The sequence below is a fragment of the Plecotus auritus genome (assembly GCF_963455305.1).
Source record: "Plecotus auritus genome assembly, chromosome: 1".
NCBI lineage: Eukaryota > Metazoa > Chordata > Mammalia > Chiroptera > Vespertilionidae > Plecotus > Plecotus auritus.
This window is the reverse complement of record NC_137770.1, coordinates 14,028,320-14,052,526: the sequence shown is the minus strand read 5'-3', so window position 1 is coordinate 14,052,526 and position 24,207 is coordinate 14,028,320. Positions and strand designations below refer to the sequence as shown.

At 50.4% G+C, this 24,207-nt stretch overlaps 2 protein-coding genes across 4 annotated transcripts in view; both read left to right on the top strand.

The window, feature by feature from the left end:
* The window catches only part of TDP1 (tyrosyl-DNA phosphodiesterase 1), a 53,227-nt gene extending 37,994 nt beyond the window's left edge, over positions 1-15,233 (top strand). The window contains exons 14-15 of one of the 3 annotated variants that reach the window (XR_013960816.1): positions 5,241-5,349; positions 14,037-14,376. Coding sequence is in view for 2 of the 3 variants with exons in the window: in XM_080672225.1 (XP_080528351.1) it covers positions 5,241-5,349; positions 14,037-14,110 (183 nt within the window). In the remaining variant the exon portion in view is untranslated. Of the gene's footprint in view, positions 1-5,240; positions 5,350-14,036 lie in introns of all 3 variants that reach the window. The other 2 variants (XM_080672225.1, XM_080672226.1) reach the window with 2 other exon arrangements.
* A 1,893-nt stretch (positions 15,234-17,126) lies between these two features.
* Positions 17,127-24,207, top strand: part of KCNK13 (potassium two pore domain channel subfamily K member 13) — a gene marked incomplete at both ends in the record, with an annotated part of 78,679 nt that continues 71,598 nt past the window's right edge. The window contains one exon of the mRNA XM_080658681.1: positions 17,127-17,460. Coding sequence (XP_080514807.1) covers positions 17,127-17,460 — 334 coding nt within the window. The remainder of the gene's footprint in view (positions 17,461-24,207) is intronic.

The following is a 24,207-nucleotide window of genomic DNA, read 5'->3' as shown; positions in this document are numbered from 1 at the left end:
ATAGAAGTGCTTCCTCATGCCTCTGCCTACTTGATTTTAGTAATTTAGCAGCTTGACTGCAGTGACTTTCTTTTATTTTTTCGCTCTGCTTCTCGCTTGAGATCAGCCCACCTTTGTGCTTCTCAGGCAGCACTCCATGTCCAAACACCCACGTTTCCAAGTTAGCAGCGGCGTTGCTGAGTAGTGTCCTTCCCCATCGGCCATCCTGACCATTGTGTTCTGGGAGGCTGACCAGAGGCCAGCGCAGCACACCATCAAGTTTTCTGTCCAGAACAGCACAGTCCCGAGCACTGCACGGGCAGTCGGTCACGGAGGAAACCTGCCCTCACCCCTTTCCCACGGCCGCTGTAGTACCTGTCACTCGGAAACCAGTGGCTGTGGCCAGTGGGGCAGCAGAATGGTCTAACACTAGTGGGCGGAGATCCAGCTTTTCATAATAAAGATGCCCTTTGAAACCTCTGGGATTCCTCTGGAATCTGACAAGTCCCTGGTGACCAAAGGTTGGTTTGTTCACATTTTTCTGCTTCTCTTAAGTGAATTAATCAGTAAGCACATCATTTCGAGATCAACCCAGCTGGCCGTGGAGTGTGAGTCAGCAACTTTCCCTTTGATTAGGAATACTTGCAAGGGCTTCAGGGGTTTATGCCAAGGTGTCTGGGACTGTGTACCCAGCGCTTAGCTAGTGTTGCTACATCGTAGGTGCTTAATAACCTTTGTTAACGTAGAGAGTTTATTCTTTTGAGGTCTAATATCAAGGACTTGGTATACCCAGACCCAGGGAAAAGCCCAAAGACTAAAAGTCAACCTTTGTAAGCAGGGAAAGACCAAAGAAAGAGGCCGCCACTCGGTCTGGTGATGAAGAGATTATTAAGGGAAACTTACATAGTGGCATGTCTGGGGCATCTAGACGAAACGGATGCCTGCACCGTTTGGCAGGCCCCGAGGAATTACACGGAAACGGGGGCAGTCATGGGCACTAGTGCACGGATGCTGCCCGGTACGAAAATTGTTCTACATGCTTGACCAGTCACGACAGCACCCTGTTCCAGGAATCAGCACGCAGCAGGAGGCTTGGGAGGGGCTGATTGATGTCGGAATGAACATCATTTACTACCAGACAGTCTCCAAGGGGGTTTTGCAGAAAGCAACCTTTGTCTAGCCCAGGTCCAGCTTGGGGGACAGACAGAAGTCGTGTCATGGGACGGTCCCTCCTCCACACCAGTGTGTGCTGTTTCTCGGGTTGTCCCTTTAGTGTAGGTGTATTTAACTTGTAGAGCGGGCTAATTCATTTCTCGCCAGAAAATCTTAATATAGGAAAGATGGGTGATTTCAAGGGTGGGTAGCTGTATTCCAAACCCTAAGGATATATCAGGGAAATACAAGTATTTCTCACTTTGAACTTCCTGCATTTTGTGTTTAGCGAGCACTTACCTTGCCTGGTGCTGGCTAGGCCCTGGACTGGAGCCTGCCCAGCACCTGGTGGCTAGAACTCCCCCTGCCTCTGGGAATAATGTGCACAATCAGAACTGTTTCCTCCAGACCAAGGTGGCCTGCGCAGCCACCTCCACCCCGTCAGGCCCCGGCTCACTCCCCCGGAGATGACCAGCTCTCTGTTTTCTGTGATCGGAATTCAAAAGGCTTCAACCAAATGCCCGAGAATTTTCAGTCTCCAAGTCTCTACTTTCTCTTCCCTCTGATCTGGTTCAACTATTTTATTGACTTTTGTTGCCAAAAATGGCAACATCATTCTAACTGTGGCTCTGGCTGGAGGAACATGCACACGCACCCGCCCATGCGTACACGCCCTTAGACTTTGGGTCCATTGCTTTCCTTCTGCAGGCCTGCCATCTCGCCAGCACTGAGCCCAGGTTGTAGTTAACATTAGCAGTCTCAGCAGCAGCAATTCAGCAAGCAGGTCAACAGCAGGTGGGGGGCAGAGACCACGATTCAGTCAGAATCCTGGCATCACGGCCATGATGATGTCATGCAGGTTTGATCTCTAGGAGCTTCTCCTAAGCCCCCAGCTGGACACAGTTGATGACGGGTGTCCTGACTTAGAGGAAGGACAAGACAGCCACCTCCTGCATCCACTTCCTTGTCCCTGAGTCCATCTTTGGTTGAGTGCCCTCCTTCTAGAAGATCCTGCTTCCATTACTGCTTTACCCAGCAAAATGCATAGGGATTTACTGCTGGAGCAAGCTCCTCGGACACAACTAAAAATGTCACATCTCTAACCGAGATTTGAGCACATTTCTCGTTCTCGGTGACTGAGCTAAGCTGCTAAACCTAATCCGTTAGTGAGAGCCGGCTCTTTTCCTCCCGGAGCTGACGAAGGGAAAAGCCAGCGATTTCTCATGTGTGATGCACATTTTATAAATGTATTGTCTTAACCGTCATTTCAAGTATCCCTGCCTTGGATGGTGCCTTCCTCTGTTTCATAAAGCACCGAGCGATACCACTGTGATACATAAATAATGGTAATTAGAAGACAGCGTCACATTGTTTGACATTCAGATTGAAGGGAAAAGTGGTACTTTTTTTTATATAGTTGTGATACCCTAGAATTTGAATCAGAAATGGCATTCAAGAAAAAAAAAAAGCATATTGCTTCCTGTCTGACATGGATGGCTCAAACCTTCTTGTATATGAGGTCAGATACCACGAAATGGAGCCATCCGATCTGGGACCAGGCCCAAAGGCCCTTAATCCTTCACCGCGATGCACTTGAAAATCACAGAACTAAGCCAGTAGTGAAAGAAGAGGGAAGTCGTTTTTGCCTGAAACTCCACAAAGTATTGGATAGGCATTAAATTGGCATCGCTTCCAACTGCTGGCCTCTTTTTAAAATGTCACGAACAAAGGTTTCCAGAATTTGGTTCATCCTGATTTCCTGCCTTAATATCGCCTCTTAAATTTGCAAGGAACTTGTCCTTTGCTGTGGCTCCTGGTGGGTGAATATGAGACAATTTGTTTATTTAGTGGAAGGAACTTAGGACCAAGAATCAGAAAGCCAGGGTTCAACTCCCTGCCTTGCCACAAAATAGCCTATGTGACCTTCAGGCACCTACTTAACCCCCAAATTTGTTTCCTCCTTTGCAAAATATGAGTAATTACATCACAGGGAACACCCTGAATATACGTGTTATACTAATTTTTACTTCATGTGCCAGTTATCTTTCTAAATAACTTATCCTCGCCATAGCCACTGAATAGATGAGGACACCGAGGCCCAGAGAGGTTAAGGAACTGACCTAGAGTCACACAGCAATAACGTACACAAGTAAGAGATTGTTAGGATTCTCCTCAGATCCGAATGTCAAAGGTAAGGTGTGGGGGAGACGCTGCGCTGGCTGGGGAGGAGGTGGCCCACAGCCCAGTGCTGAGTGGGAGGACGTGTGGGCGGAGGAGAGCTGCAGGGCCCTTTCCAGGTGTCCTGGGCTCTGCCCCCTTCCTCCTCTGCGCTCATAGGTCGTAGAGTTTTATTCATTGTCCTTCAGTCTCTTTCACATCCATTCCTTTCTGCTTCCACCACCCCACTCCCATCCAAACTCAGCTCCTCTGCATCTCGGTTTTTGTTAACAATGTTGCAGTTGCCAAAACCGGTTTGGCTCAGTGGATAGAGCGTCGGCCTGTGGACTGAAAGGTCCCAGGTTCGATTCCGGTCAAGGGCACGTAACTTGGTTGCGGGCACATCCCTAGTAGGGGGTGTGCAAGAGGCAGCTGATGGATGTTTCTCTCTCATCGATGTTTCTAACTCTCTATCCCTCTTCCTTCCTCTCTGTAAAAAATCAATAAAATATATTTTAAAAAAAAAACAAAACAATGTTGCACTTGTTTCCCGTTCCCATTTGCGACTCCATCTCGAGTTTTCCGGCTCCAGCAAGGCCAGCCCTTCCCCACTCTGAGCCCGTCTGCCTTTCTAGTGGAACTTCTATGCTCAAAACCTTCGGCAGCTCCTGCCCCTCCATCAGCATCCAGGCCGCACCCTGTAACCGGGGTCTTAGACACTTGGTTGTAAGTGACGGGCAGCCAACTCGACGGCATGAGAGAAAAGGCAGGCACAGCGGGTAGGTCCCTTGCTTCAGGCAGGGGTCGGGCCGTGTTATGAGAGTTCGGTTTGAAAGGCGTGAGGGCCTCCAGCCGCTCAAGGCTCATCCCTTACTAAAGGAGCTTCCGGCAGAAAGATGGCTCTTCCCTGACACCTCTGACTCAGGCCACATGCCACCCGAGTCCCTGTGGCCAGGGGATGGGCCCAGCTTCAGCCACAGAGGTCCACGCTGCTCCCCATTCCCACCCTTTCCCGACCGGCCCTGGCTTTCCTCTGCAGCGCTCCCCATTCCCCCCCCCTTGTGTTCACACACAATCCCTGATGTGCCTGTCCCAGGCTGTACCCATGACCAGACCCCCTGCCAAGCTGTGTGATCACCAGGGCGAAGAGCTGTAGTCCTGGCCTTTGGGCTTCCGAGATGTTAGCGCTGTTTGATATGTGGGTACTTAGGATGTGGAGGGCGGATATGCTCGGATGAGTGGACAGCAGGAATGAGAGGCCTGCAAACGGAGCGCCAGGGTGATCCTGGAAGGGAGCCAGGAGGTATGATCAGCGCGTGGCGGCGCCGGGAGAACACAGCCAGGGCCTCGGGCACCGCTCTCCTGCGGGCCCTGCGTGAGAACGTACACGGCCGCCGCACCGAACGTAACTCACGCCCCGGTTAAGATCCAAAGAGAATACCCGATTCTCACATCCTTGGGATAAACCTTCCATTTCCATTTTGGAGAGTGTTCACTTTTATATTCCCGTCACACTACATTGGAACGCTTTCCTTGTACATGGAAGCTACTTTATCGCTTGCACCAGCGCGAGCAGCCTGTTACTATAGCAATGTTGAAAGTGTTTTGAGATATTTTTATACGGCATCTTCTAAACACTCACTGCAAACCTTACGCGGCGGTTCCTTGAAATGGGCTGTAATATCCAAAATTGTTTTTTCTTGTGTCTTCATATCCTTTATTAAACTTTTGCAAACTTGGCTATAGTTTAATATCTGAGATTTAGCCCTGTCTTATTGTTCGGAAAGAGTCATTTGAGGTGGGGGGTGTAAACGCCTCTGGCCTATCAAACATGGTAAATAGCTCGGAGATCACTTAAATTGTGTTGTGAGCGCCCCAAAGACATGGTTGCTTCTTGAGGTCTGGCTCTTTCAGGGAATGGGGAGCCGTCGTTGATTCCTCTATGTCTGCAGGGCCTGGACAGCTTCAGGGTGAAGCATAAATTCTTCTCGGGCAGCCAGGAGCCAGCAGCGTCCTTCCCGGTGCCGTACGACCTGCCTCCGGAACTGTACGGAAGCAAAGGTGAGACGGGTGAAGGGGACCTGGGTGTGGGGACCAGCAGAAACAGTGTCAGCAGGAGCCTGGGTCTCTCCGAGAGGCTGGCTCATGGAACATCTGGAAGCACGGCGTGTGGAGGCCCCGCTGCCGCCTGACTGGGGCCCCTGGAGCCTAGTTCTCTGCACTCATCGTCATTGAGGACCACAAAGCTTTCGTTACGGGGGACCTTACATCTATTGATATTTACTCTATTAGCTGTTGAGACCAAGAAACTTGAAAATATGTGTATTAGTTGTTTTAAAGTAGCAATAAGCCCATTATGATAACTACATATTTTTTACTATTTCCCAAAAACAGTGGGTGAGAAAGGTGACATTGTTTACGATTTTTGCAAATCTCTTTTCTACCCGGGTCCATGGCAGGCAGCTGGATTCCCACAGCTCATGTGTGGTGTATGCCACACACCACAGGGCACTCGGGAGGCAGGGAGGGGCAAGTGATGGCTTAATGTGAGGATGAAATAGTAGTCCACCGCCCAGGCCACACTGTGAAAACTGCTGCCCTACACTCGACTGTCTCAAGAGCAGTGACCATGTGTTTCTCACAATGAAAGGTCAGTGGGAGGCTGGCCCAGGGCACGGTGTTTCTGAAGGCTGGCAGGCTGGCGCAAGGGGCACCGCCTCTGACCCAGCCACGCAGGCTGCAGTTACGCTTGCCTCAGCCACTGAATGTCCGTCTTTGAGGTGAGTTCACACAGGGGGAGGCGTAGGATCAGGTGGGGGAGGAACAAACCTGCCTCTACCCTGAAGGTTCTTCCGGCTGCTCTAACAGAGACATGGGCATGAGACAGATTAGGGAGGGTAACAGCCTAAGGCTGGTGCAGGGCAGTCTGCAAACCTGCCAGCCAACATCCCTGGACTGAGCTGGGAATCCCTCCTCCTCTGGCTGGGCCGCTCCTGGCCTGTCGTTTCTCCCTTTCTCTGCTCTTCCTGTTCCTTTCATTTGTTTGTTTTGACCTGAGTGCTCCTGAATAAGCATATTAGAGAGGGGGCGGCTGGGCTGGCTGTGAGTGCCTTCGGCTGAGGTCTGGACGTGGGCCTTGAACTCCCCACCGCAGCCCTTGGCTGGACTTCTACCTCCTCCCTTTAATCCAGATTTCCAAAGCACTTGGAAAGCAAGAATGAAAGAGGTAGAGGAGCCTTAAAAATAACCCGAGGTCCCTTCCATTCCCAATAGGAAAAGCATTCCAAGAATGGAAAGTTTGAGCGAGGCATTGTCTTAGAACAGTGGTCGGCAAACTCATTAGTCAACAGAGCCAAATATCAACAGTACAATGATTGAAATTTCTTTTGAGAGCCAATTTTTTTAAACTTCTTCTAACGCCACTTCTTCAAAATTAACTCGCCCAGGCCGTGGTATTTTGTGGAAGAGCCACACTCAAGGGGCCAAAGAGCCGCATATGGCTCGTGAGCCGCAGTTTGCCGACCACGGCCTTAGAGTAATGAGACATCCTCTGTCTGGACAGCATTCCCAGCAAGGAGAATGCTTCCCATCGTTCCGCTGAGTTTTCTCCTTTTACGCATTTCCTTTGAAAGATACATATACGAGACTGGAACATTTTATTGTTCATCACTGCTATGTTACCTTCCACACTGCTTTACTGGCATTTCGAGTAATGCCAGGGATGCAGATATCACCACTTCACATACAGCCAACGTTCAAGAGAGTCATGTGCCCATTATAAAAAGGCATTTTAGTCCTCGTGGTGTTTTCAGTGGTTAAGAGCATCGGCCTGCACACTGAAGGGTCACAGGTTCCATTCCTGGTCAAGGGCACCTACCTGGGTTGCAGATGCACTCCATGCCCCTGGTCGGGGCGCTCGGGGTGCGTGCAGGAGGCAACTAGTCAATCTCTCTCCCTCTCTCTCTCCCTCTCTCTCCCTCTCCCTCTCTCTCTCTCTCTCTCTCTCTCTCTCCTCCTCCCTCTCCCCCCCTCCCCCTCCCTCTCCTATCAATGTTTTTCTCTCCCCCTACCTCCCTTCCACTCTCTCTGAAAAGCAATGGAAAAAATATCCTCAAGTGAGGATTAACCAAAATAAAATAGAATAGAGAAATAAAAATAAAAAGGCATTTTACTAAGGCTTAGAAGAGCGAGTGGCTAAGAACATTCCAAAAGCACTTCATTTGGAAAAGTGATTTTCGAACCACTAACACATAATAGGATCCTGTTGAATCAGAAGACTGTACAAAAAATCTTAGCAATGACATGCATAGCTCTGAACAAATTACCGTTCATTACAAGAGACCAGCAAACCGGGAAGCTGACCAGGTAAAGGAAAGCAAAAATGCAGGCTGGGCCACAGGCGTACCTGGCTTCATGCAGTGCCTGCTGCTCACTCCTCTCCTCCGTGTGCAGACACCGTCCGGGGCTTGGAATATGTCAGTGAGTGAGACAGACACCAGTCCTTGCCCTCGCCAAGTTTCAATTTTCTGTTAACTTATACTTAACCAAACTCATTTTACTAATAGGCGTTGTATTCTTAAAAGAACACTTACCAAGCAAAATCACCCACATTTAAAGTTTAACCTAAATTGTTCCTTTATGTCCCCCTTGCTGGGTGACCCTAAGCCTGATGATAAAGTGAAATAGAGGGGTGTGTGGTCTCTCCTCAGTGCCCTAGCAAAGGCATATACGCTCTGTACTCCCTTTTTACCTTTTATTCTTATTATCTGATATATTACTGAGAACGACGAGTTAAGGTCAGGTAAGGCCTATCTTTGTAGATTTAAAGAATAAGTAGTTATGTGAAGTTTAAGAAGTAAGCATACAGCCCTAGCTGGTTTGGCTCAGTGGATAGAGCGTCGGCCTGTGGACTAAAGGGTTCCAGGTTCGATTCTGGCCAAGGGCACATGCCTGGGTGGTGGGCTCGATTCCCCCCAGTTGGGGGCATGCAAGAGGCAGCTGATCAATGATTCTCTCTCATCATTGATGTTTCTATCTCTCTCTCCCTCATCCTTCCTCTCTGAAATCAATAAAAATATATTTTAAAAAAAGAAGTAAGCATACAGGGCTTGGAAGGTTTTAGTTATATTTTATTTATTGTGTGGTTGTTGCTTTTTAAAAATGCACATGGTATCTATATGGTATTCTTTTCTTTCAAACTTTTACATAATTTCAGATTTACAGAGAGTTACAAGAAAAAGTACAAATAATTCCCGCATAGTCGTCACAGGTTGCCGTGTCAGTATTTATTACATTTACATCATTCCTCCCCCCTTTCCCTCATGTTAACTTTTTTCTGAGCCATGTGAGAGGAAGTTGCAAGCATGATGTCCCTTTTTTTCCTAAATACTTCAATATATATTTTCTAAAATGAGACATTCTCTTACATAACCACAGTACTGAGGAGTGGACATTTTCTCCTGGTCCCTCTTAGTTCTTCTGGCTGGCTGAATAATTAAAATGACCTGAGAGTTTAACAGGAGAAGGTGATGAAATTTAATTACATGTGTACATAAGGGGCTCCATGTAAGTAGAGACCAAGCACAGGCAAACGAGGCAGGTGAGGCCTCTATTATGTCTGGAGCTCAGGAGAAGGGGGGTTGTGGTTTGGGACTTGAGAGGGGAAAACGGCAGTTCACATGGAGATAAAGCAAATGTTTGGGCTTTCTTTAACAAGGAGACTTTGGTCAGTGCCCTTGCTGAATCCCTCCCCGTCTATCACACTACATTACACTGTAGGGTCTGTGATGCTATCTCCCTTCCTGGGGCAGGTCCTCTATCTAAATTCTTTCAGGCAGTTGGAGGGAAGGTCAGAGGTCTTCCCTGAATCTTTTGTTTCTTAAAAATAACCAACTTAAAATCAATATCCCAAAAGGCATATTTTGAAGTGGCAAACTTTACTCCCCTCAGTTTAATTTTAAATAAGTTCTTGCATTTAGATTTTATGGGAATCAATTTCAGTCTAGACCTATCAGAATTATTATCTTAAATAGTAGAGTCCAGATTCATAAATTATTTTTATGAGGGAAACAAATTTGAGCACTTAAAATCACTGTTGATATGTTTCATTTTAATTTTTTTTAATATATCTTATTGATTTTTTTACAGGGAGGAAGGGAGAGGGATAGAGAGCTAGAAACATCGATCAGAGAGAAACATTGATCAGCTGCCTCCTGCACACTTCCTACTGGGTATGTGCCCGCAACCAAGGTACATGCCCTTGATCGGAATCGAACCTGGGACCCTTGAGTCCTCAGGCCGATGCTCTATCCACTGAGCCAAACGGGTTAGGGCTCATTTTAATTTTTAACGACCTGTTTTTAGAAGATCTTTAGAATGAGGCTTTTTTGTTTTTTTTTAATGAGGCAGCAAAAAAGTTTCTTAGCTATGCTTTGGTCATCTCCTTTAAGAAGATCTATTTTTATTTCATTGCACAAACAGAAGGCTGAACCTAAACTTTCAGCTCAGCTTTTAAAAGGACTTTGTAACCAGAAAGTTTAAGGAAATCTAGACTTACCAAGGAAAAAAAGAGTCATTTATCAGATGGTCTTGAAGTGAATAAGTTCTTGGTAAGGCCAAAGTGAGAGGCAACAAGTGTTTACTTGAGATACAGAAGAATAGCTGTTCTGAAGCACTGATTTCAGGCAGAAATCCAAAAAGTGTTCCCAGTAGGCGGTGGCAAGTTTTCATGAGAAAGGAAAGGGGATCAGGTACATCAGTGGAAGGAAGGAGTTTCTGTGGGTGTTAATGAGCTAACGAAGGAATTTCCACAGGTGCAAGTAAGCTAACATCGCGATGCTAGTTCTTGTTGTTGTTTCCATTGATTTTTAGAGACAGTGGGAGGAAGGGAGGGGGAGAGAAACATCTGTGTGAGAGGGACACATAGCCTCCTGCCTCCCCCATGCGCCCAACCAGGGGCCTGGGGTCAACCCAGGTACGTGCCCTTGACTGGGACTCGAACCTGTGACCCCTCAGTGCACAGGCGGGTGCTCCAGCCACTGAACTACACCGGTGCGCAGAGTGTGACGCTAATTCTAAAGAATGTCTTTAATTTTCAGTCTTCTAGTCGTAATGTCTGCTTTCCTGTTAGTTTTGCAAACGATTGTTTGGAGTATGAGGCTGTTTTAGCCCAGTCCAAAGGTTATTTTGCCCAGTTTTCAAGTTCCCCTGCAAAGAAGACAGTGGGAGATGTGCAGGGTGTTCGAGCCTGGGTGTTACTGGAAGAGTCACATCCTTCATCCCAAGAGCCGTTTCTTCCAGGATTAGAGGAGAAAGCCTATTACCCAGCCAAATGGAGCAGGATCTTGTACTTTACTTGCGTTTGTCTAGTTGTTAAAGAACCTATTAGGGCTTACACAGCATATAGGATGACAGTCCTCACCCACTATGAGTTTAGGATGGTGGTAATTATAATAGTAATTATAATAGCAGCTAGTAATCTTTAAGTGCTTATTCTGTGCCAGGAACTGCTGTTGAGCACTTGGCATGAATTAATTCATTGAGTGCTCACTACACTGATACAGCTACTGCCGATGAGGAGCCCTAACCCTAACCCCACGAACTCCAGGTAACCCAGCCAAGGCCTCCTGGGCAGTCAGGTTCCTGTGTCCGTGCCCCCTTTGTCTGTACACGGTAGCACCTCCCCATGGAGGGCGAAGTTGGAGAGTTTCAAAGAGGTGGAAGGTGCACGCAGTCCCTGACCACAGGTGAGATGGGTTAGGAATTCACACACAGAGAGCCCCTTAGCCATCCCCTCACCCAGCCTCCTGCCGTGTCCTCAGTGTGGGCCTCCTCATGTGTCACCTACACCGTGTGGCTTGTCACCTCCCTGGCTCTGGCCTCCTCCCACTGGGCCATCTACGCCCCTGCCTGATTTTGCCGTTTTAAATCCTCCTGTCATATCCAGAAAAAGGACAGCTTCCCATCTCTCTTAGCCTGGGATCCCAGTCAAGATCACCTTTTTTTTAATCCTCACCTGAGGATATTTTTCCATTGATTTTTAGAGGGAAAGACAGAGAGAAACATCGATGTAAGAGAAGCACATAGATTGGTTGCCTCCTGCAGGAGCCCTGACCAGGGCCCGGGCCGGGGAGGAGCCTGCAGCCGAGATATGTGCCCTTAACTGGAATCGAACCCAGGACTCTTTGGTCCGCAGGCCGACACTCTATCCACTGAGCCACACCAGCTAGGGCAAGATCACCTTTTGAACTTGATAAAATGCATGTCACCAGGACCCAGCCTGGGGGGAGGGGGATTGAAACAAGCTTTCTGGGGGTGATTCTCACATCAGTCGGGTTAGGGAACTACCCGTGTTGCAGACACGGTTAAGTGCAGAATTCCAGCGCCATGGATGCCTGCTGGTCCCTCTGCCCATCAGACTGGAAACTGGGTGGGCCTCAGCTTTGTCTAGCAGAGAACTTGCTATCTACCCGGAACTCAGAAATATCTCAGATACACACATGACTGGATCACGAGGCAAGTTCTCTTGATGAGATAGACAGTTGAGGCGGATTGCTGATTAATGCTGATTTCCAGTAGTGATGGGTAAAAAGACAGAATCACCCCCCTTTTCACCTTTCCTGGTGGCCTTTTCTGTGGCTTTCCCTCAAGGTAGTGACAGCCTGTGGGTGCAGATGGTTGCTCACTTATAAAGCGGAGCGTCGGGATTTCACGGACAGGGCCACTGGTGGTTGGCTAATTTCAGGGGAGGAGGAAATGGCAGTGGTGGTCCTGACCCTCCTGGCGACTGGCAGGTGTTGGCTCACAAATCCTGCATTGGTGAGGAATCTCTAATACCTGCTCAGGTAGCAAGAATCGGGTGTCCTCTGCCTTGGGGGTGAAGCAGACCTGGTGGCAGCCAACAGCGTTTGCAGGGAGAGACTGGTAATACAGAGAAGTCCAGCTGCAGAAGACAGACAGGCTCTGAGGGAAGAGGGCGGGGTTCAGCCCCGCCAGTCCCTCGCTTTTTTTTTTTTTTTTTTTTTTTTTTTATATATATATATTTTATTGATTTTTTACAGAGAGGAAGGAAGAAGGATAGATAGTCAGAAACATCGATGAGAGAGAAACATCAATCAGCTGCCTCTTGCACACCTCCTACTGGGGATGTGCCCGCAACCAAGTTACATGCCCTTGACCGGAATCGAACCCGGGACCTTTCAGTCCGCAGGCCGACGCTCTATCCACTGAGCCAAACCAGTTTCGGCATCAGTCCCTCGCTTTTTATGAAACCAGCATGTGACACGGGCTCTCTCACAGCTTGGTAATTAGCAAAAAGTGTGTAGTTTCACGCTTTCAAACCGTCTCAAGGCCAGGGGCAAGAGAACAGGGGCTGATAACTTGTTATCATCTCTGGCATTTTTTTCCTGCTGTTTTTTTTTTGTTTTTTGTTTTTTTTTATTTTAACTGATTTTAGAGAGGGGAAGGGGGAGGGAGAAAGAGAGACTGATTTGTTGTTTCACTTATTCGTGCATTCATTGATTCCTGTATGTGCCCTGAATGGGGATCAAACCCACAACCTTGGTGTATACAGTGGTCGGCAAACTCATTAGTCAACAGAGCCAAATATCAACAGTACAACGATTGAAATTTCTTTTGAGAGCCAAATTTTTTAAACTTAAACTTCTTCTAACACCACTTCTTCAAAATAGACTCGCCCAGGCCGTGGTATTTTGTGGAAGAGCCACACTCAAGGGGCCAAAGAGCCGCATGTGGCTCGCGAGCCGCAATTTGCCAACCACGGCTCTAACCAACTGAGCTACCCACCAGGGCTTTCCTGCTGTTTTACTGCTCGCTCTGAGATTACTCAACACAGTGCGGCTGGAAGGAGAGCAGCAGGTACCATCGTTTGCCAGGCGGCCTGAGCTACCATCTGTGTCTCAGGGAAGAGGGGAAGGCTGTTCGCAGGGCAGAGCAAGCTTCAGGGGCCGGTCCAGCTTCAGGGGCCGGTCCGTCTCTGCAGACCTGCTCAGTGGCCAGTTCATTATCAGCACGCCGAATTGTTCTCATACTCACCAGGACAGTCACGTCAGGCCTTATTTTTAGTTCTTACGTTGTATTTACTCCCTATCTGGATCCTTGCAGTTCCTTGAAATGGTTTGACTCTAGCAGTAGTGATTTGTGCACACAGTGAGTGTTCAGATTTATTCCATTTCTGAAACATCCGTTCCCAGGAAGAAAAGTTCACGTCTACTGAGCATTTGTAAGTGTTCTTTTACGCTCCACAACCATCTCCCAAGGTTGTTGAAGTTAACAGTTCCTATTTCACAGGTGAGGAACCCGAGGCCAAATTCCAGATGCTTCGGGCGTGCAAAGGGGGGTGAAGTGGGACTCGAACAGGTGTTAGGTGCTCTCTCTGCTGGACACTGTCCTGCACACCACACGGATTTGTCTCATTTAACCTCATGACAGCCCCACGACGGAGGTACTGATAGGGAAACAAGCTTGGAGAGGTGAAGCGACTTGTCAGTGTAAGTGGCAACCAGAATGCACCTGGCTTCCTGCTTCTGTGTTCACTGGCCCAAGTCTTGACCTGAACCTTTACTAAAACCATTCTCTAAAATGGGCCAAGGTCGGGGGTTGGTTCAAAACCGGTTCTTTACAATTCGGACACTGCAGCACGTGAGTGGTTTTATCCGAGCTGGTGAGTGGATTCTCGGTAATCCTAGTCAAATAAGTATTATACAAATGTGGTGTGTTTTCTCCCCCAGATCGGCCATGGATTTGGAACATTCCTTATGTCAAAGCCCCAGACACACACGGGAACATGTGGGTCCCGTCCTGAGGGGTGAAGCTCTGTGAACCTTGAGTGTAAGACGTGGAGCCCCAAACACGGGAGTCCTTCTTGGTCCTGGGTGTTCACGTCTCTCAAAGTGTCTCTGCACCCTGGGAACTCGGCAGAGGTCACTCGTGGAACATGGATGTTGGTCATAGTTGTAGTAGTCATTGTTAACACTTCTCACTAAAAAAAAAAAGTTCTATTTTCTTAATTCCCTTTTCTATGCTGCACTTTGGAATGAGGGCTATTAAACTTCAGTGTGAAAAGAGTATACAGATATGAAGTTCTCCTGCTAGTGACTGGAACCCCGCAATGGTGTCAGCCCTTCTGAATCCAGGGTTGACGTGTGTTGGGCGCTGTTGGGAAAGGTGCTTTCCCACCCAGCCCTCTCTCCGCCTCCCGAGTGTCTTGGGGTTGTGGGCCCGAGTCTGCAGATTCCAGGCCTGACGCTGAGGCTGGTGGGCTGCCCTGCAGACCGGTGAGCCATGTGGCCCCCAGCCCAGCAGTTTTCCAGTCCGTCCTCCCAGCACCAGGCCAGCCACCTCACTGTCTGCAACGGGGCTCACTGGCTGGGGCCACCTGCCGTCTCCTCACCCATTCCCCAAGCTGTGTGGATGTCTCTTCCATCCATTCCAAAGATTCCTAGCAAAGACGCCTCACAAATCATACGAAAGCACACAAGTGTTTTGGAAGAAATCCCAAAAGGTGACCCAATTGGGTGCCTTCAAATCGTAGGTGAAACTGAGGCCCAGAGAGGTTCAGGATGTCCTTCTGGTCTCATAGCTGGCTCCCAGTCTCACAGCTGGCTGGGGCCAGAATTTCTCTAACGATTCACTTAAGATTTTCACTTTTCACTGTATGTAAAAGAAAAAAAAAATCTGTAAATACTGAACTCATGATATGCAGGGAGAAGTATTGTGGGGGGGGGGGTGTACTGATGTCTACAAAACTTACTTTGAATGCATTTAAACCAGATGGGTTGATGGATGGAAAGAGGGATGGGTAGATATGCACTAAAGCATGTATAGTAAATGTTCATTGTGGAATCAAGGTGGTGAGTATGTGGGTGTTCACTGTAAATTTCTTACAACTTTGTTTGAAATTTTTCATAATAAAATGGGGGGGGAGTAGTTGCAGGACTCACCCATGGTGTATACACATGACCCCATAGCCACTACCCCCTTAACGCCGTTGCCCCCAATAGGCTACGAGGGGCATTCTGGACCGAGAGTAACACTTGAAGCATCAGGGCTTCTGATGGCAGAATATTAGAATCCAGAGCTGTGGGTTTTTTTTCCCTGCTCCTGGGGAGTGTAGGTGGGTGGTTGGGCTCTGAGCCTGAAACAACTCTTTTGGGAGGTGGAGAAATCTTGCTTCGCTCGAAGGTGCCCACGTCTATTTCTTTACGTATCCATATTCACTCCCACGTTTCAGGGGCTGGTGATTCCAGAAGCAGCGTGTGGCTGGTAGGTGGGGGCGAGCTGTCTGAAAGGGATGGAGCTCCCTCTTCTGGCTTGAGAGGAGCCCACACAGCCTGACAAGCGCTGGACCCGCCTCTTCAGCGCCCACTTTTGTGTATCTGCGCGGCGCCCGAGGTGGGAGAACCAAGCCCCCAGAGGGCCCGCCGAAAGCCGGGCATCCGCGGACGGAGACCAGCGCTGGGGGCGGCCCCGCGCGTCCGAGAGGCGGCTGACGGAGTGGAGTCGCTGGCGCCGGCAGCCGCGCAGCTACACCTGTTGCAGCGTCGGAACGCGTTGGCCAAGCCTGGCAGGACGCACCGCCGCTGGTCTGCAGGGCAGGGCCGCAGCAAGGAGGGGACCGGGGGACAATCCCGACAGAGCCGAGCGAGGGGCTCTCCTCGGGAGGTGAGACTGGAGCGGGCTGCAGCGCCCTCTGAAAGGCAGGTCTCGGGGAGGGCCCCCTGCCCCAGGCGGTTAGCTAAGGTCGTGCCACTGGTCTGCACGGGGTGAGGGAGAGCACTGCGCGCGGAGCCCTGTGGGCGCAAAATCTCTGGAGCGCACCCAAGTCCGGGTAGAGGAGATGGCCCTCTCTGGGGTCACGGTCTCCTGGCCGCGGGGCCCCCACAGCCCCCGGCAGCCTCTCGGGGTCCGGGGTTGTCTCGCGGCGCTCGCTTCGCTCCCGCAGGACCAACACGTGGGGGCGGAAGACGCCCCCGCGCAGGGCTCAGAGGCCAAGGGCGCCCTGGTTCCGGGCCAGGCGAGGGAGGCATCCGGGGAGATTCCCCTAACTTCCTTCGCTCCCTCACTCCTACCTCCCTTTCTGGTCTCCTCCTCCAGCCGCTCGGCCCGCCGGATGCCGCACAGCTTGGGGGCCAGGTGGTAGGTCGAAACTGCATAGTCCTGTAGGTGCGCCCGCCCGGAACTGCTCCGGCCTCTAGGTCCCGGCAGCCGGGCCGGTGACCCGATGGGGCTGAGGGGCTGAGCGACGCCACGACTGGGACGCATCCCCTCGGATCTACCTGCAAAGCCAGCCGACTGCGACCCTGCGTCCTAGCCTTCGGCTGGAGAAATGATGGTCACAGAGACGGAGGCCGCGAGGCTCTGCTCACCCGCCAGCCTCTCCAGCCCCCGCAACCCTCGCCCCGGGGAAAATGCAACTCCGCGCGAGTTTGCCCTGAGGACGCGCCACGCCCCCTCCCCAATCTGAGCCTCTCGTGGCTGCGCCGGGGCGGGAACAGCACCGCATCCTCGTGCCAAGCAGAAGCGGGCTCTGCGTCCTCTCACTCGGACCTTCAGCGCTTAGGAGAACTCACCGGCGGCGAAAAGCGGATTTGAAACCAGGAGTCTGGGAGGACGTGGGGAGCTGGCTCCGCAGGAGCGGTCGCGGCGGCGGCCCCGGGAGCCGCGGGACCGGGGGAAGCGCCCAGAGGACATGGGTGAGACGGCCGTCGGGCGGCGGGGAGCGAGCTGAGCGCCCGCCCGAGCCCGACCTCCCGTGAGATCTGGGCGGGAGTCCGCCCGCGATCACAGCCGCCCGGCGGGGTCACCCCGGGGGTCCGGCCATGGCCTGCCGGGGCTGCGGCTGCGGCCCGGGCCACCTGAACGAGGACAACGCGCGCTTCCTGCTGCTCGCCGCGCTCATCGTGCTCTACCTGCTGGGCGGCGCCGCCGTCTTCTCGGCCCTGGAGCTGGCGCACGAGCGCCAGGCCAAGCAGCGCTGGGAGGAGCGCCTGGCCAACTTCAGCCGCCGCCACAACCTGAGCCGCGACGAGCTGCGCGGCTTCCTCCGCCACTACGAGGAGGCCACCGAGGCCGGCGTCCGCGTGGACAACACCCGGCCGCGCTGGGACTTCACCGGCGCCTTCTACTTCGTGGGCACCGTGGTGTCCACTATAGGTACGTGAGCCGCACGGGAGGGCGGAGGCGCGGGAGGACTCGCTGGCATTTTTCCTGGCGGGGCGCTTCGAAGGGTGGGACCAGCGCTTCCCCACCTCCGGTTCATCCGCCACTCTGCCAGCTGCTCAGGTGTGAGCTGTTCCCTGACCCACGGGTGCTATCGCTCCCGGGCTTCTCTAAAGGTGGTCCAGCTGCGTTTGCATCACTTGGGAGCTTGTTACAAATGCAGAGTCTCAGCCCCTCCTCTGACCCCGAGTCAGAATCCGCAATTAACAAAGGACCCAGGGGACTCGAATGGTCCTTAAATTGGAGACGCTCTGTTCTGGGAGATGCTCAGTAGTTAAGACATTGCTCAAGTTCGTGGAACTTTAGGAAGAAAGCTTACCAGTTGGGGCAGGGACCTATAAACGTTTATTGAGTTAGTACCACTCACAAGGCGGGGGACGGAGCACACATTTAAAAAGAGGCTGTTCTTGACCTGGCCCGTTTGGCTCAGTGGATAGAGCGTCCGCACGCAAGCCGAAGGGGCCCGGGTTCGATTCTGGTCAAGGGCACGTACCTTGGTTACAGGTTCCCCGGCCCTGGTCCGGTTGGGTGCAGGAGGCAACCAGTCAATGTGTGTCTCTCTCACATCGATGTTTCTCTCTTCCTCTCCCTTTCCCTTCCACTATCTCTAAAAATCAATGGAAAAATATTCTTGGGTGAGGATGAACAAAAAATAAGATAAAAAGAAGTGTCCATCCTTAACTTCAAGTTTACATAGAAAATTAGATTGAATACCAGATTGAAGGTCAGGCAACATGCAAATGAGAATGGAAACTGATTCCTACCCTGAAAAATTGGGGGGAAGTGACCTTTGGGCTAAGCCTGTGGTGTTAGGTACAGTTTGGGCTTTGCATTCTGAAGGAGGAAAGAATTGCATTCAAGGACCCCATGGTCTATAGCAGCGGTTGCCAACCTTTCGGACTTCATGGACCACCAATGATCCGGGGACCACCGGTTGGTGACGGCTGGTCTATAGAATAACCATGAAGGCCTCCTGGCTAATGGGGTGGAGGTGTCTCTTTAATGTTTACTAAGGAGCTAGAACTTATCTAGAGGCAGTTGGGAGCCACTGAAAGTTTTTGAGCAAACTGGCTACAATTATGCCTTTATTCCCAGCAGAAGGAAAAAGTTGGGTGTCTGCACCACCTTTCTTTTTTTTTTTTTTTAATATATTTTATTGATTTTTTACAGAGAGGAAGGGAGAGGGATAGAGAGCTAGAAACATCGATGAGAGAGAAACATCGATCAGCTGCCTCCTGCACACCTCCCACTGGGGATGTGCCCGCAACCAAGGTACATGCCCTTGACCGGAATCGAACCCGGGACCCTTGAGTCCGCAGGCTGACGCTCTATCCACTGAGCCAAACCGGTTTCGGCTGCACCACCTTTCTAAAGATAATTCATCCTTGACACATAATCGAGTGATAAGGGTTGGGGAAGATGCTGTAGAAATTTTGAAGCAAGAAAAGAGCTGGAGCAGAGGAGGGGGCTTTAAAAGGCTATGCTGAAAGGGAGTGGCTCCAGCTGCCAGGAACTGGGAATAGCAACGAGGCTCACAGTGGCATCCCGGGGGGCAGGCGCTCTGCAGCTATGGCCCCGGTGCCAGCAAGAGAGCTTGTCAACGAGGCGGGTGACAAGGCGAACTTCCCTGAAGCTCCCACACGTGGCTGCCTTAGGTAGACATTCTGCCAGGAGAAGGAGCCCAAGTATAATAGAGATCAGCCTCAGGCCTGGTTGGTCAGGAGAGATGTCCCAAGGTCAGCCCAGGGCTTCAGTGGGTGAGTAGGAGGCAAGGCAGAGAGGACGGGGCGATTAGGGGACGATTAGGGACGGGATGCACAAGCTGCATCTGAAGTGCTTTGTCCTAAACTGCCTGGCTCACTGCCCTGCCCCACGCCCACCTCCCATCCCAGGTCTGCCCTGCCCATCAGCAGACCAGTGAGATACCACAATAACTGGGGTTCTGGCAAGAAAAACTGTCAGCATTCTCCATGATGACCAGAACACGGCGCTGAGGCGGTAGAGGAGGAGTAACACCCTTCCAGGTTCTCTCCTCCATCCCACATGCCTTGCAGAATTCTCTTAGCAGAATTCCCTAAGTCCCTCATTGTGTCGCCTCCCGCATCTCATCGCAGAAGACAGCCCCAGGATTTCTATGCAGGGAGGACTCGGGGGAGCAAACTGCTTGGCACGTGTTGCTGTGGAACTCCCCTTGAATCTGGTGTTTACATAGCAAGTACCACGGTTTTATTTCGCTTGAATAGTTATGTGGTGTCCTTTTAACAGGAGATTGGGGGGCTACATCCTCCCCCACCCCAACACACACCCCACACGCCTCCCTCCCCCGTACTCCCCTTGGACACGGAGCTAGGAAGGAGCAGAGTGTGTTGATAGGCTGGTGCACAGCAATGCCTTAGGAACGGAGAATGTCTTGGATGGCTGGGCGTGGAAGAGGCTCAGTTATAATAACGGAGCCTGGTGGAATAGAAGGAAACTGGACAGGGGGTCCGGAGTCGGAGCTGTTAGTCCTGCCCCTGCAGCTTGGGCAGGTGTTGGGAGCCCCATCCTTCTCATCCGAGCTGTCTGCAAGTGCTCACCGGGTAGCTGTGCAGTAAACATCAGTCCTGTCTCCTGCTCACCCCTCCCCCTAAGCCGCTCCCTTATGTAGGGCTCTTGTGAGGGACAGTGAGCTCATATAATGAATGTTCTTTAAAAAGTACAAAGCACTATATACGTATCAGCTTATTTTTATATTTCCAACGTTTCCTTTTAGACTGTTTCATGAGTTGCTGCATCAATAACACACTTGCTACCCTTTATTGGGGTACATATTAAGCACATACTGTGATTATTGTGTGAATATGTGATGCAGCTAATTCAATCAACACAACTCCATGAGGTAGATAAGATTATTTCCATTTTATAGATAAGGAAACTAAAGCGTCGTGTTCTTTGTAAAATAAAGTATAAAGAAAAAAAAAGTTACACCATCTGTAACCACTATTAACATTTGATGCATTCCTTTGTGTTCTTTTTGCCCTAAGCATACACATAAGTGCATTTGTAGTTTTAAAAATTGGGATCATATTCTGTGAACCATTTATCTTGTATTTTAATCATAATTACACTAGAGGCCTGGTGCACGAAAATTCATGCACTGTAGTGGGGAGGTCCCTCAGCCCGGCCTGTGCCCACTTGCAATATGGGACCACTCGGGGAATGTCCACCTGCCAGCTTAGGCCCATTCCCTTGGGGATCGAGCCAAAGCTGGCAGTCAGATATCCCTCTGGCAGCCCTGGAGCCCTTGAGTGATGTCTGATTCCCCGCAGGGAGTGGGCCTAAGCCGCAGTCAGACATCCTTAGCGCTACCAAGGAGGCAGGAGAGGCTCCCGCCACTGCCACTGAAGTCACAGCCCTCAGCCGTCTTGTGGCTGAGCAGCACTCCCCCTGTGGGAGCGCACTGACCACCAGGGGGCAGCTCCTACATTGAGCGTCTGCCCTCTGGTGGTCAGTGCACATCATAGCGACTGGTCGTTCCACTTTTAGGGTAAATTTGCATATTACCCTTTTATTATATAGGACTAGAGGCCCGGTGCACAAAATTCATACATGGGGGGAGGGTGCCTCAGCCTGGCCTGCACCCTCTCACAATCCGGGACCCCTCAGGGGATGTCTGACTTCCCGTTTAGGCTAAACCGGCAGTCGGACATCCCTCTCGCAATCCGGGACTACTGGCTCCTAACCGCTCGCCTGCCTGCCGGCCTGTCTGATCTCCCCTAACCACTCTGCCTGCCTGCCTCATCACCTCTAACCAGTCGCCTGCCTGCCTGATTGCCCCTTACCACTTGCATGCCTGCCTGATCACCCCTAACCACTCTGCCTGCCTGCCTGATTGCCCTTGACTGCTCACCTGCCTGCCTGATCGCCCCTAACCGCTTGCCTGCCTGCCTGATCGCCCCAACCGCTCGCCTGCCTGCCTGATCGCCCCTAACCGACTCTGCCTGCCTGCCTGATCGCCCCTAAATGCCTCTGCCTTGGCCCCCGCTGCTGCGGCTTCGTCTGGAAGGACATCCGGAATGATATCCAGAAGGTCGTTTGGCTATCCGGTTTAATTAGCATATTATGCTTTTATTATTATAGATGATGGTGTTTTTCTTTTAAAAATCAGCTCCACTGTCCTTTTTTCTGCATAGACGTTGAGATAACACAACAAGAAAGCATACAGTAAAACAATCATAAAATGTAAGTAAAGCTTCAGAATCAGGGAAAAGAAGAATAGAAATATGGAAAGCAAACAGGTCCTGGAAGTTGCCAGGAGGAGCTTTGTCTTAGTTTAGTTCCCTCAGAAGCAGAGCCCAAGCCAAGAATTTGAGTTCAAGCAGTTGACTGGCAGGTGCAAGGGATACAGGCAGGTAGAGGGGGACATAAGTCAATATAGGGATGTATTAGGCAGGAACACAGTGAGCAACTGGTACAGGCAGACCTCAGAGACATTACGGGTTCGGTGCCAGACCACCGTAATAAAGCAGGGATCACGATAAAGCAAGTTGGAACCTTTTTGCTGGTAGAGGGTCTTGCCTTCCATTTGTAAAAAATGAAGCGCAATCCAGTGAAGCATGATAAAACTAGGTGTTCCTGTACTTAATCCCACGTGGAAGCTGGACAGCAGTGCAAACCCCATGACCCAGAAAGATCCCAGGCTGCACGGGAGCCAGGGGCGGGAGCCAGGGGCGGGAGCCAGGGGCGGGAGCCGGGGCGGGAGCGGGGAGAATCGTTATAGCCCACACCTGTCAGTAATTGGGTGAAAGGTGCTTGCAGGGCAGGGAAGCACAAGCCTACGGTTCCCAGGTGCTTCTGGCCTGATTTTGCACGGACAGCCCAGGGGCAGCTCAGTGACAGAGATGTGGGCACTGGCCATTGGCAGTCAGGCCGACGTGACTAGAAATGATAAAGGGTGTTGCCAAGGGGTGTGGGCACGGGACCCACAATGACTATTCAGGCTTCAGATTGGGCTGCAAGCTTCGTACCTGAGTCCTGACCCACCCCGGAATTCTTATCCTCAGAGAAAAGGTTCCCTCATGGGGTTTTATGCAGAAACCATGGCATAGGACAGTGGGCGATGTTCACAAACAGCGTTTTCCTGGAAAGTGCAGTTGAGGATTTCATGTAACTGTTGTCTGGTTGAAACCTTTGATTTAAAAGTCAGAGAAGAGTGAAAACCATTTTGGCAGTTTCCCCAAAGGTTAAACATAGAATTACCATATGACTCAGCAGTTCCATTCCTGGGGGACGTAGTCGAAAGAATTGAAAGCAGAGACTCAGGCAGATATTTGTATAGCTATGTTCAGGGCAGCGTTATTTACAGTAGCCAAAAGGTGGAAACAACCCAAGTGTTTATCAACAAATGAATGGATTAACAAAATGCAGTGCATACTTACAATGGAATATTATTCAACTATGAAAAGGTATGAAATTTGATGTATGCTACAACATGGATGGTAGACTTTGAAACCATTATACTTAGTAAAATAAGTGAAATATACAGGACAAATATTACATAATGCGACTTGCATGAGGTACCTGACAAATGGGCAAATTCCATAGGGACAGAAAGTAGAATAGAGGTTAATGGGTATGGCATTTTTGTTGAGGATGATAAAATAAGGTTTGAGTGTACATCATGCTGTTGGTTATACAGCACAGAGGCCTACCCCACATACATGAATGTATTTAATGTCGTTGAACTGTACACTTAAGAATGATTAAAATGATAAATATTGGGTATATGTTACCACGATTTAAAAAGTTGGAGCAGAATATGAAGACACACTCAGGGATGCTGATTTTGAAAGAGACTTGAAGCAAGAATGAATTTGCGGTACATACAACTCAGAGGAGTAGATTGACACTGTAGCTGGTGAACGATCCTTCTGTAAACGTCTTTTCTCTCATATATGCTTTTGGCAGGGGTTTGCTCCTGTGTGTTGCCTGCGCATTTATAAATCAGCTTCTGTCCCAAAAGGATCTGAGGTCCATGGCATACAACATGGTCATGGCAGCAAGGTTGCCCCTTAACAAGAGTTTATTCACACACACACGGGCCCGCTGTGGGCGCCTGACTCCCAGGGCAGCCGTCTCCCGGGTGGCCCAGGCTGCTTTTATCTTGTGGCCCAGGAAGGGGCAGAAAGAGCTGAAGAGTGGAGGACCAGCAATCAATTGGCCACCACCTGGAAGAGACACACGTCACCTCCACAGACATTTCATTGGCCAAATCAAGTCACATGGCCACACCCAAGTTCAAGGACACTCCTCCTATGAGTGGATATTGGCGAGCAGCACAGAGGCCTACCCCACATACATGAGTACTGTGCACTAGAAAGGGTACAGTAATGGAGTTAAGACACTGGGGAGATGAGAAACGTAGCAGGATAGGACCCCGAAGCCACAAATTGGTAACACACACGAGTAGATGTCAGAAGGACCCACATAATTGCCAAAAGTGAGCCCGGCATTTGGCTCTGCGTTTTCCAGTTTTCAAAATATTAAGAGGCACAGACTACTACTACTCCCCTTACCTAGGCTGGCTGCTTGGAAGACACCCAACTTTCTCAGACTTGAATAAAAATTTCTCCTAGAGATTGTCACGGAGGGGAGTAGATAATGCGGGGAGTCATCGCCTCCACAGCATCTGGGCCGTAAACA